The 12,585-nt window shown below is 40.9% G+C and overlaps 1 protein-coding gene across 10 annotated transcripts in view; it reads right to left on the bottom strand.

Moving 5' to 3' along the window:
* The window catches only part of TLN2 (talin 2), a 433,652-nt gene that overhangs the window by 163,061 nt on the left and 258,006 nt on the right, over positions 1 to 12,585 (bottom strand). For all 10 annotated transcript variants that reach the window (XM_027067412.2, XM_027067414.2, XM_027067413.2 and 7 more), the window contains 2 exons: positions 7,473 to 7,536; positions 6,322 to 6,426 (listed from right to left, as the gene is read on the bottom strand). In XM_027067412.2, the coding sequence (XP_026923213.1) occupies positions 6,322 to 6,426; positions 7,473 to 7,536 (169 nt within the window). The remainder of the gene's footprint in view (positions 1 to 6,321; positions 6,427 to 7,472; positions 7,537 to 12,585) is intronic.

Genomic DNA, 12,585 nt, shown 5'->3' on the forward strand with positions numbered 1-12,585 from the left:
AGGCTGGTTCCCAAAGGGGTGAAATCCATGCAGGGTGGGTGATGCCAGCTAGTCTAATCTGGCTTCAGGAGCCACATTGAGATTTAGGTGAAGAAGTTCTAGGCAGTGAGTCACATAGGGTTGGCACGAGCCCAGCCGCTGGGACCAGGAAGAGGAGATGAAATAAAATATGGTTTGCAGCTGTTGCTTTCAGCCTTTTCCATCTGCACCTCCCCGCGAGGGGCTCTGGGGTGAGGGAATACAGAATTGTGACAGATTACCCTGACCCTTGAGGAGCTCACTCTGGACAGGAGAGGAAATCATAGTGAACAAGCAAACAACGTAGAGTGGGCATTCCGTCAGAAGATCATGATTAGGGGGAAGGGGATAGAAGAAACTCAGAAAATGCTGAAACCCAGCACCAGAGACCACTGTCAAGGATAAAATTGCTTCAGGGCCTGCCCACAAAATGCACAGCAGCTGGAGAAAGTTAAAATCAAGAAGCACTCAGCTCAGAGCTACCCACGTTGGTTCTTCTATGAAGTCCTGCCTTAGACCCACAGCGGTAGAGCCTCCAGGTTAGGAGAGACGACTTCTTCCTCCCTGTATCTCCCAATCTCAGCCCACCCTACACCTGGCCTTTCCAACCTTCGGCTACACAGACCAGCATCCTTTCATCTCCAGAAGCAAACAGGCCGGGCAGGCCCCAGTAAAGACCGGTCTCTCATGCACAGACACACACAGGGACTACAGCTGCACTTCTGTAGAAACTTCTCTCCAGGTGGTCCTCATTAGGTTGATTTTGTTTTGAAGATGTCTTGGGCTTGCATAACTTAGAGGCAGGAGAAAGTCCGCATTCTACCAAGAAGGGGCAGGATTCATTAACAAGCCCCACCCTTCCTCTTTCTGGCGCATCTCAACCATGACTGTGGCCTCAGCCCTGGCGGCTGGTTGTGGTCAAGCCTGCTCTTCTGACTCTTCCCATTGGTGTGGCGATTGGCTGATTGTCACATCACCTGTGCTTTACATGGGAGATTCAGAAATGTGTGAGGGGATCCAAGAGGGTTAAGCTTTTGGCATGCATTGGCTCTAGGCCCCTGATTTGGATGTGGCCTAAACCTGTGATCCAACTGTGCTCGCGAAAATTCTACCTTGGCTTGGTTCCAAAGTGCTGGCTTATATGCTCTGCTCTGTTATCAGCACACATATTTCTTTTAGGGGCATAGAAGAAAGGGATGGCTGTTCAAAAGCAAAACAGTGTTAAAGATCCTGTTCACTGGCCATTTTTCTCTAGCAGCTGGCAATCTATCTCGACTTAATTCATGATCCTGAGAGGCTCCGAATGCCCCTCTGTGATGTTTTTACAGTTAAGGGGAGAAGAGGGTCAGTCCCCAGGTATCTCACCTCAAGGCTCTGGTTGTGGCCACAGGGAAAATTCAAGACAAATTTATAAATGAGACAGGTTTCCACAGTAATTTCTTGGAATAAAACAAGATCCTTTGCAGTTCATGGGAAATGCCTTATCCTTGCTCATGGGGTTTTGATTAGCAGATCAAGATAAAATGCAAAAGGAGCCAATGAAAGAGGAAGCCTGTAGACATTTATAGCTTCCGTTCATGGAAATCTCATTTTTTTTTATATATATTATCTCATTTAAACTTCATAAAATGTCACAATTTTACAGGTAAGCCAACAGGTGTAGAGATAGAAGGTAAAGTAACTTACCTAAGGTAAAACTAAGTGGCAAAACCAGAATCCAAATCTAGATCTTTCTTTTCAAAGCATATGTTCTTAGCCACTGAGAATACTGCCACATAAAGCTGTTCCCTATGGACTCATTATATGGCTTATGGACATTCTCTACATCAGTCAGCAAACTCAGCCAGTGCTAACACCCGGTTTTTGCCTGCTTTTTTATGACCTAAGAGTTAAGAGTGAATTTTCCATTTTTAAGCAGTTGAAAAAAAATCACAAGAGGAACAATACTATATGACATGTAAAAATTATATGAAATTCAAATTTCAGAGCCTATAAGTAAAGCTCTACAGGCATCTAACCAAGTTCATTCATTTAGGTATTGTCTATGGCTGCTTTCAGGCCACATGGGCACAGATGAATAGTATGGCCTGCAAAGCCTGAGATGAACTATTTGGCCCTTTACTGGAAAACGTCAACTCTTGCTCTACATCATGGATGCTAAAAGCCCGTTAGAAGTTGAAAGATTCAGGAGCCAGGGATAAGGAAGATGTGGACAGAGTTAAGGGGCTGGGATAATCTAAAATTTATCAAATATCCTTACTTTCCAGGCACTACACTCTACAAGCCATGAACACAGGTTTTCAGATGAAAGAAATTGAGGCTGAGGGGGCTTATGGAGGGCTCTCAAAGTCATACGAGTTTCTGCTGTTTCCCACATAGATGTATGCTGCTTTCCTGGACTCCAGGCCAATCTTCCTGACTCCCAACACCCAGGCACTTTCTTTTACAACAACAAAATATAATGCTCTGAATATTAGGACAACATGTTTATGGATATGGACGAAAACATGATAGAAGCATCTATAAACATATCTAATCACTCTGAGAATATCTATGATTAATCTTAAGGTTATGATTGTGTTCACTATCAATATTAAAATGTTTCGGGGGCGCCTGGGTGACGCAGTCGGTTAAGCGTCCGACTTCAGCCAGGTCACGATCTCGCGGTCTGTGAGTTCGAGCCCCGCGTCAGGCTCTGGGCTGATGGCTCGGAGCCTGGAGCCTGTTTCCGATTCTGTGTCTCCCTCTCTCTCTGCCCCTCCCCTGTTCATGCTCTGCCTCTCTCTGTCCCAAAAATAAATTTAAAAAAAGTTGAAAAAAAAATTAAAAAAAAATGTTTCGTAAGTTGTAATTCATTGACTTATTTACATTTCTAATAGCCTATATAAATAAGGATTGAGAAGCTGTTCACTCATTTTTAACTTCCTAAATTATGCCAATGCAACTCTTTCACAATTAATAGCATGTTTAGGTTGGGGTCCTAAAGAAATCTGTTATGTTATTTATACTTTTAAAAAACTTACTATCCCTTAGCCATACAATGTGTGTGCGTGTGTGCATGCACGCACGCGCTATTCTATGTGGGACCTCTTTTCATCCTATGTCTTAAATGATTGTGCTTATCTATACACACGCACATATGAATTCATTACATTGACATACGTTTGTACATTTACTTGACCAACTTACTGATTTTAAAAATAACTCTAAAAGTTAAAATAACTGTGTATATTGTTATAACGTGTACACAAACTTGTAGGCTGAAATTATGCTAAGTGAATAGTTGATTTAATAATATTAACTGTTCTAGGGGCACCTGGGTGGCTTAGTCGATTAAGCATCTGACTTCAGCTCAGGTCACGATCTCTTGGTTTGTGAGTTTGAGCCCTGCTTCAGGCTCTGTGCTGACAGCTCAGAGCCTGGAGCCTGCTTTGGATTTTGTGTCTCCCTCTCTCTGTCCCTCCCGTGCTCATGCTCTGTCTCTGTCTCTCAATAGTAAATAAATGTTTAAAAAAATAATAATATTAACTGTTCTAATCCATGAACCTGGGACATCTTTCCATTTATTTGTGTCATTTTCAAATTTCTTTCACCAGTGCCTTAAAGTTTTCAGTGTGTATATCTTTGACTTTCCTGACTAAATTTATTCCCAAGTAATTTATTGTTTCTGATGCTATTGTAAATGGGACTGTTTTCTGTATTTCTTTTGTAGATATTTCACTGTATATGAGGCCATCTGATTTGACCTATTGATCTGATTAAGGTTCATAATTCATAATATGAAATTACTCCTCAGCTGTACTAATTTTAAAATAGGGCAAACTGAGGTCATGGAAACTATTTATCAGGATCAATTTTAGGGGCACCTGTGCGACTCAGCTGGTTAAGCATCTGACTCTTGGTTTTGGCTCACGTCATGATCTCACAGTTTGTGAGATCAAGCCCTGCATCCAGCTCTATGTTTGACAAGAGTGTGGAGCCTACTTGGGATTCCCTATCTTTCTCTCTCTCTCTGTTCCTACCTTGCTCAGGCTTGCTCACTTTCTCAAAATAAATAAACATTTATAAAAAGAAATATTATGACAACATTTTAAAATGTGTACAAATAGGACCACTGGGCAAAAAATTAAAGTGGGCAGGTTGCTCACTTTGATCAAGTCACAAAATTAAAACTAAAGAAAACCAAAATTTGAATACCTAACATGCATATGAAAATTGATCCTGGCCTTTCTTCAAAGGGATGTTAATTTAAAAAAAAAAATAACAAAGACAAGAAAGGAAGAAGAAAAGGAGGAGAGAGAGAGGGAGAAAGGCAATTTCCGTTATTTTCGTATTTTGCCTTAAAAGCTTTTGTAAAAGAAGTTTTTCTTTGTGTAAATCTGCAAGACCTTGCAATAACAAGATCTGTGCTCAGCCTCTAATTATTCTACTACCATAAGCATATTTTTCTCAGGCCCTAAATTATCCTTGGGGAACATTTTATTTTTTCTGGAACTGCTGAAGTGCCCTTCCTAATTATTACGTGTAGTTTGCTGTGTGCTACGTATTTTCCTAAACTTCCTGAGCTACATGCACATCACTGGAACTGACTGTATCAAGTGTGATGGTATTAATGGAAAACGATACGAACACAAGAGGTGAATTTTACACATAAAGGACTACAGAAAAACTCAAGAACATGGAAACCGACGCCAAAGCATCAGACATGCTGAGAACCTGTTTAACCTCTTAGGTACTGGGACTCAGCTGTCATCTACTGTTCTTCAGAATCATCCATGAAAAGCAGCTTTTTCTTCTATAACAAGAAGGCCTTGCCATCTGTTCATGGTGATGATGTAAGAGCTAGGGTGATGAGAGCAGGTGACTACAGTTCCAACGGGCTCACCTCAGCCAAGCAGCAGAGTGCAAAGGCAGGGAATAAGGTCTTTGAAATCAGAGATACCTCAATTCAAGTCCTGCCTCCTTCAGGTATTAGCCTTGGGCCCCAGCTAACTCATTTGATCTTTTGGGGCCTCTTTTTCTCATTTGTAAAAAGAAAGTTATGGTAGTTCTTCCAGGGGGCTGCTGACAGGTTTGAGTAAGATATCCTTGGCACGTAACTGTTTACTCTATGTTCCTGTTGCTGTCTTGGGGGATGGAGTCATTTTTACCGACAAGGTGTCAGCCCCATTCAAAAGTTCATGGATAGTTACACACTCACACTAAATATAAAAAAATTCAGCTTCTAAATTGTTTTTCTGAAATTCACCTATGCATTCATCATTTGCAAAGGCTCTGGCATTTTCGGGTGTAAAACCGAGAGCTGTTCAGTTTAAGGAACTCCTCAGCGTGAAGCAGATCACTTTCTTTTCAGTGTAACATCCTTGTTTCTTCTCAGCCCAAATGAGGCAGCTTCCTCCAGTGGGGAGTTGAGTCAAGAAAAGCATCTCTATCCCCAAACATCCTAGAGGACAGTATAACTTTCTTCTTCTCCAGTTCTCTTGAGCTGTGGGGAGAGCAACCTCCTTAAATCACTCTGACTCTGGCCTTGGGACTTCTGTCCCTGAAAGCAGCTGCAGCTCAGTGGGTAATACTCCCCTCTGTGTAAAGCAACATGAGAAACCCCACCACAGGGTGGAGTTTTCTCCAGGGCCAAGGGCAAAAGGCAGGAAGCCAAGAATCACAGCAAAACAAGTGGAAATCAATGAAACCTATTAGTGAGATGACTAAAATAGAGTATGTGAGGTCAGGATGCACCAAGGGGGAAAGAAGCTAATGAGAGTACTTTCCAGTCCACCTAGGAACACACCCATCAAGGGCCTCAGTCTTGAATTTCAAAGACCCACCTTTTTCCTTCTAGTAGGAAGGCACACAATTCCCATGAAAAGAGATCTGACGGCCACAAAAAATCGCCCAGCTCAGGTCAATTATACAAAGTAAGTGCTGCGTTCACCACATCAATTCGGTATGCAGTGATCAACAGCCTGCACATAGTCCAGGGCGTTCTTGGTAATCTTAAAGTCAAACACTTCCAGAGGAGAGTGTTCACAAGCAGACATAAACGTGCCCCTTCGGTGACGTTGTACCATCAACAGTGTGTCAAGGCAAGACACAAGTGCCCGGAGGCCTGTGGGCAGCCAGGCTCCCTCACCAGCCTTAGAGCTCACACACTTCATGTCTGTCCCATGGCTAAACTGGTCACCACTGGCCAGCTGCTTCATCCGCAAATACTAGGGGTCTAAGGACAACAAACCCAGCCTGACAGCAGATACTTTAATAGCGGAGGTGGTAGAGGCAAACCCCCTCTGCACCCTGCCCACTTACCTTCACCAGGAAAAAGGACACACCGTACGTCCGGAGGGATCGGGCGAGTTTCACATACTTGACCTTGGCTTCTATTTCGCTCATCTCTCCACAGTTCTTATGCTCCTACAAGTGACAGCAGCAAGGATCAGTTATTGGAGTTCTGCCAGCAGGTGGACTTGGGAGAGGTGGTTAAGATATATGCCACGTACAGTTGCTGGGAATGATCAGTCATCGAGTTTTGTGTTGCAGACCTCTCCGTGACCCATGTACCGGCTGACCAAGGACCGGAGCACAGAGAAAGCTCGAATGCAGGGCTTGTTAACTAGAACTGGACCCCAAACTCCCTAGAGATGTTGTAACTATACACAGCAGTTCCCACAGTGCAGCATGGCAGACCAGGGTCCCAGAGTGTCATCAACTTCTTGGAGAACTCCATATCCCAATAGGTTCAGAAGCATTGCTTTCAATGAGAGCTACAACAATGTTCTCCAGGAGAGGTATAATTCTAACATGCATGCAAAATATGCAGTTTCCCAAAGACCCAGATATATAAATACCTGCATATTAGAGGGCTTGGAAACAAGACAGGGTAAAAAATATGTTTTATACACAGGAAATTTCTATTTCAACTTATATTTACATTTCAGTACCAAAAGCGACTGATATTCTGGATTCACTGGTGTGATTGTTGCATGGCAAAGCTGATAATAGGGCTTTTTTTTTTTTTTTTTTTTTTTTTACTCTTGGCCTAGAACATACAACTCTCTTTTAGGGGGAAAAAAACAGATTTTAAAAAGATACAAATTTTCAAATTCCAAGCTTCAAAGGACAAATATCAGGACAAAGAAGCTACTTGTAGCTTCTTCCTCAGTGCATTTTAATCGCAAATCACCTTGTTTCCATGCTACCAAGATAATGCCTTTAAAATTAAATGTATGCACATTTTTCTCAGAAGGACTAAGTAACCTTTAGCAAGAAGGTACGGATTAAGATAATAAATCTGCCCAGAGTAGAACTGTCAGCTTCTTTACTCTTGAGCCACTAATCATTTATGATATAAGTAGAGTACATGCACGGGGTACGAAACTATTAGGTGCAGAGGCCCCTCTCATACTAATAGATGAGATAGGGAGTGAGAGGAATAATAAAGTTCCGTATATTTCCAATACCTGAAATATTCTCTTTTCAGCTCCTCTCTGCTTGATGTATTCTTTGGGCAGGAATTCCTTTAGACTGAGAGAGAATACAAAAAAAAAAAAAAAAAAAAAAAGTAAGGCATTTGTTCTATGATGGGAAGCAAAGAAAACAAACTTTTTGTGCAACTCAGTTCACTAACTCTCCCAGTATTTGATGGTACAAATTAAGAATGGACTATCACATCCCACAATGCACTTCAATAGGACACAAATATAAAACCTGTCTGATATAAAGAACAAACTAACATTAAGAAGAAAGAAATTCCAGGGGCACCTGGGTGGCTCAGTCGGTTAAGCATCTGACTTCGGCTCAGGTCATGATCTCATGGTTCGTGGGTTCGAGCCCTGCGATGGGCTCTGTGCTGACAGCTCAGAGCCTGAAGCCTGCTTCAGATTCTGTGTCTCCCTCTCTCTCTGTTCCTCCCCCACTCACTTTCTGTCTCTCTCTCTCTCTCTCAAAAATAAATAAACATTAAAAAATTTTAAATAAAAAAAAAGAAGAAAGAAATTCCATGATACATCATGAAATGACAAAGCAAAGGGTACAAGAGTGTCTTTGTGGTAAAGGAAAGAAAGCATTTTTCATTTTATATCGTTAATGTGTATTTTTAAAACAATACAAGGATACACCTAGTACTAACTAAAATGATTCTCTATGGAAACAAGGGAAAAATGGCGCAAAGGGAACAAGGATGGAAAAAAAAACCTCTGGATATTCCTTGTTTTACAGTTATCACTTTAGAACCACCTAGAATCACAAAGCAGAGGGAAAAAATTCAACACCTAAAAATCCAAAGCAAACTGAAAAAAATCAACCTAGCAGTTTATCAAGTTGACAGTCTAACTACAGGGAGAAAAATGACTTTAAATAACATTGGAAAAGGTCTTTTAAGTATACATCCCTCGTGAGATAGGTCTTAAAGTTAAAATGAACTACAGAAGACATACTAAATATTGATAGCTTTATTTTAAAACTACTACCCTTTCTCTACTAAACACACAAATACACCACACACTACAAAATTAGGTTATACTGCATGATATATAATTAAGATAAAGTAAATGGCAATTACGTTAGTTGTAAGAAACCAAACTTGTTAGCAGATCAAAATAAAGCAAAAAAAAAAACCCAAAAAACAAAAAAGCTAACTGAAAATCTTGCAATCTTTCATTCAAATTGGACATACTGGTCTGAATGTCTGATTCATTCTTTTTTCTGAAAAACATTTTTTAGTATGTCCACAGAGGGAGCTAAAGGCAAGGTGGCAATGAGTACCCCCCAAGGCCTCAACCAGGTGGCCTCCAAATACCATTCCTTGCTAAAAGGAATCAAGAATCCCTGGAGAAGTGACTGATTCTAACTCTGGGGTAGGAAATGTATCAAATGTTCTTGGGGCTTCTTAGGCCTGAGATCAAAGAAGCTATCAAAAGGACACTGGACTGACATCAAGGGGTAACCATTGGCCAATAAGAGGATGATTTGTAAAACCTTCTACAAAACAAGAGAGATGATGAATCCACCATGGAGCTTCAACAATTTTAATTCACGGCCATTCCTGACTTCACCTATTCCCTCCCCAGGATTATTTTCAAGCAAATGCCACACATCATATAGCTAATTTCATGCTATGGGGCAATCAGAATGTCATAAAAATTGATGACCACAATGGGTAAAAACAAAGATCTATGAAATCCCATAAAGATCCTTTAAAATAATCAGTGGTCACCTTAATAGGTGGCTAGGGCATCAACTCTTACCGAAAACTGATTTAGGGCAAGAAACAAAGCTAACCAATAGAGAAGTAGAAAAGGAGTCCAAAATCATCATTTTATAGCTTCTAATGAAATAAGCAATAGATCAAAACAAGGCTGAGTGGCTGCTAAAATCAGTAAGGGACAAGTTAATGGAGAGCTTTATAGTAGATGGTTCAGTCTGATTCAAACCCACTTAATCGATTTTGTTATCAATCATAGTAGGATAACCAGACAGCACATGTCTCCTAACTGATGTAACAGGAAATATACAGCCCCACCCAGGAAGTATTCTTGGCAATAAAGAGCAAGTAAAAATATAATTTAACCTGAATTTAATTAAGACGTTAAATCTAAATATTGGTTTACAAAAAGAGAGAAGAACATGGTAAGTGATACCACGAGGGTACAATAAGCCCAAGTCTAAGTTAGGCAATTCTATAAAAAGAACCCAGGTTCCTCACAAATAAACAGCTTGGTGGTAGATATGAAAAAGAGGACAAAGTAACCGATTAAAAGAGTTTCAAAAAACATATTTACCACAAAGCTACAGTAATAAAAACAGTGGAGTACTGACCTAAGAATAGACAGGTCAATGGAATAGAATCAAGAGTCGAGAAATTAACCTTTACCTTTATAGCTGGTTAAGTTACCGCAAAGGAGTCGTTTTTCACTGGGAACAGAATCGTCTTTTTAACAAATGGTGTTGAGACAACTGGATATCCATAAGTAAAACTATGAAGTTGACCCTCTACTTCACACCAAGCACAAAAAGTAACCCCAAATGGATCAGAGACCCACATCTAAGCTAAAACTGTAAAACTCCTAGAATATAGGGATAAAACAGAATATAGGAATAAAACCTTATGACCCTGAGTTAGACCAGGACTTAAGATACAGTAACAAAAGCACATTCAGTAAAAGAAAAAGTATGACTACATCAAAATAAAAAATTCCTAAGTCCAAGTGATACCATCAAGAAAGTGAGGAAGTATCCCACAAAATGGGAGACAACATTGCAAATTAAGTACCTGATAAGGGACTTATATCCTGAATACGTAAGAAATCTTACAACCTAACAATGAAAAGACAACCCAATCAAAAAATGGGAAGGGGATCCGTAAAAGCATTTTTCTGACGATACACAATTGGCCAAAGGCACATGAAATATACCTAATATCAGTAGCCACCAGGGACATTAAAAGAAAATTACAGTATGATACCACATATCCACTAAGAGGGCTACAATAACAAAATGGACAATAAATGTTGGCAACGATATGGAGAAATTGGAATCATGCATTGCTGGTGGGAATGTAAAATGGTGCAGCTGCTGTGGAAAACAACTTGGTAGTCTCTCAAAATATTAGACAGCAATTCTAATCCTAGGCATGTATCCAGGAAAAATGCAAACATGTTGACACAAACATCTGTATATGAACGTTCCTAGTATTTGTTATAGCCAAAAGGTAGAAGCAACTCAAATGTCCATCACCTGATGAAGGGATAAACAAAATGTGGTTGATCCATATGATGGAACATGATTCAGCAATAAAAAGCAATTAAGTGTGATACAAGAGCCAACATGGGAACACTGTGCTAAGTGGAAGAAGTCCATTACAAGAGACCACATATGATGTGGTATCATGTATAGGAAATTTCTGGAATAGGCAAATCTATAGATAGGATCAGTGCTTGCAGAGGCTGGGGGTGGGGATGGGGATTTGAGGAGTGGCTGTGAATAGACAAATGGTTTATATCAGGAGGGACAAGTGTTCCAACATTAGATTGGGTGATGGTTGCACAATCTTGTGAATACACTAAAAACACCATACATTATAAATGGGCAAATTATATGGTATGTAAACTGCATCTCCATAAAGCTTTTTTTTTTAAAAAAAAAATAGAAAACAGAAAAACCCATATCAACCAAATAGAATTTGTAGGCTGTGTCTGAATCCTGATATGAAGTAAAATGTTATTTGTGAGACACTGGAGGGAAATTTAACAGTGTCAGGGTATTAGATGATATTATGGGATTATTTTTTTAAGTTTGTTTTTAGAGAGTAGAGAGCACATGTGTGCAAGCGGGGGAAGGGCAGAGAGAGAGAGGGAGACAGAGAATCCTAAGCAGGCTCTGTGTTGTCAGCACACAGCCCAACGAAGGGCTCCATCCCCTGAACCATTAGATCATGACCTGAGCTGAAATCAAGAGTGGAGGCTTAACTGAGCCACCCCAGACATCCCAGAATTATTTTTAATTGTGTTAGGTGTTAGGATAGATTTCTGGTTATATGTGTTTAAATTTTTTTTTTTTATTTGCCAGAAAAACATACTGAAGTACTTAGAGATGAAATAATACGCTGCCTGGAATTTGCTCTAAAATACTCCAGCAAGGGGGGGCACCTGGGTGGCTCAGTCAGCTAAGCCTCTGACGCTTGATTTCTGCCCAGGTCATGATCTCATGGTTCATGAGTTCAAGCCCTGCATTGGGCTCTCTGCTGTCAGCTCACAGTCCACTTTGGATCCTCTGTCCCTCTCTCTCTGCCCCTCCCCTGCTTGTGCACCTGCTCTCTCTCTGTCTCAGAAGTAAACAAACGTTTTAAAACAATACTCCAGCAAAAACATAGAGGGGAGGTACGGTGAGGCCAGATTCTGACTACACTAACACTTGAATAATGAAGCCTGGTCAATCTGCAAACCATTTCCATTGGCAAAAGTTTTAAGTACGTTTTCTGGAATTTCAGGGATCTAGTGGCAGAGCAATCTGGATTTCTTCAGAGCCCAAGTCAGTCAGCAGGGGCAGTGTCTAAGAACGATCTAAGCAGCAGCACCTTGGACGTTATGACTATCATTAAGCAACTTCATGGACAAAAATGTGATTGAGAACTGGAATGCACCAAGATCTCTCTCTCTCTCTCTCTCTCTCTCTCTCTCTCTCTCACACACACACACACACACACACACACACACACAAGACTGAGTTACAGAGAAGTCAAGTAACTTAGCTGAGGTCACAGGACTGGTTAGGACTGGGAGCTTCTGACTTCCCAGAGCAAGAGCGGATCTACCCAACAACACAGTTTTCCGCAGAAGCACGCTGCAAATAACAGTGAAAAACCATCACGAGTGCACCACTGGACAGCAGCTGTTGTGCTACCAACAAAGGGAGGCTTGGCTATGGTAACCCAAAGCATCCCAAAAGGGACCCGAGCCAACCCCTCACAACAATGGCTTTTACTAGAAGAATGCCAGATGGCAGTGTCCAGTGGCCAGGCAGGGGTAGAACACGTCGGGCATTAATGTCGGCAAAGTTCTGTGTGGCAACAAGATG

This window comes from Acinonyx jubatus, chromosome B3 (genome assembly GCF_027475565.1).
Source record: "Acinonyx jubatus isolate Ajub_Pintada_27869175 chromosome B3, VMU_Ajub_asm_v1.0, whole genome shotgun sequence".
Classification (NCBI taxonomy): Eukaryota; Metazoa; Chordata; class Mammalia; order Carnivora; family Felidae; genus Acinonyx; species Acinonyx jubatus.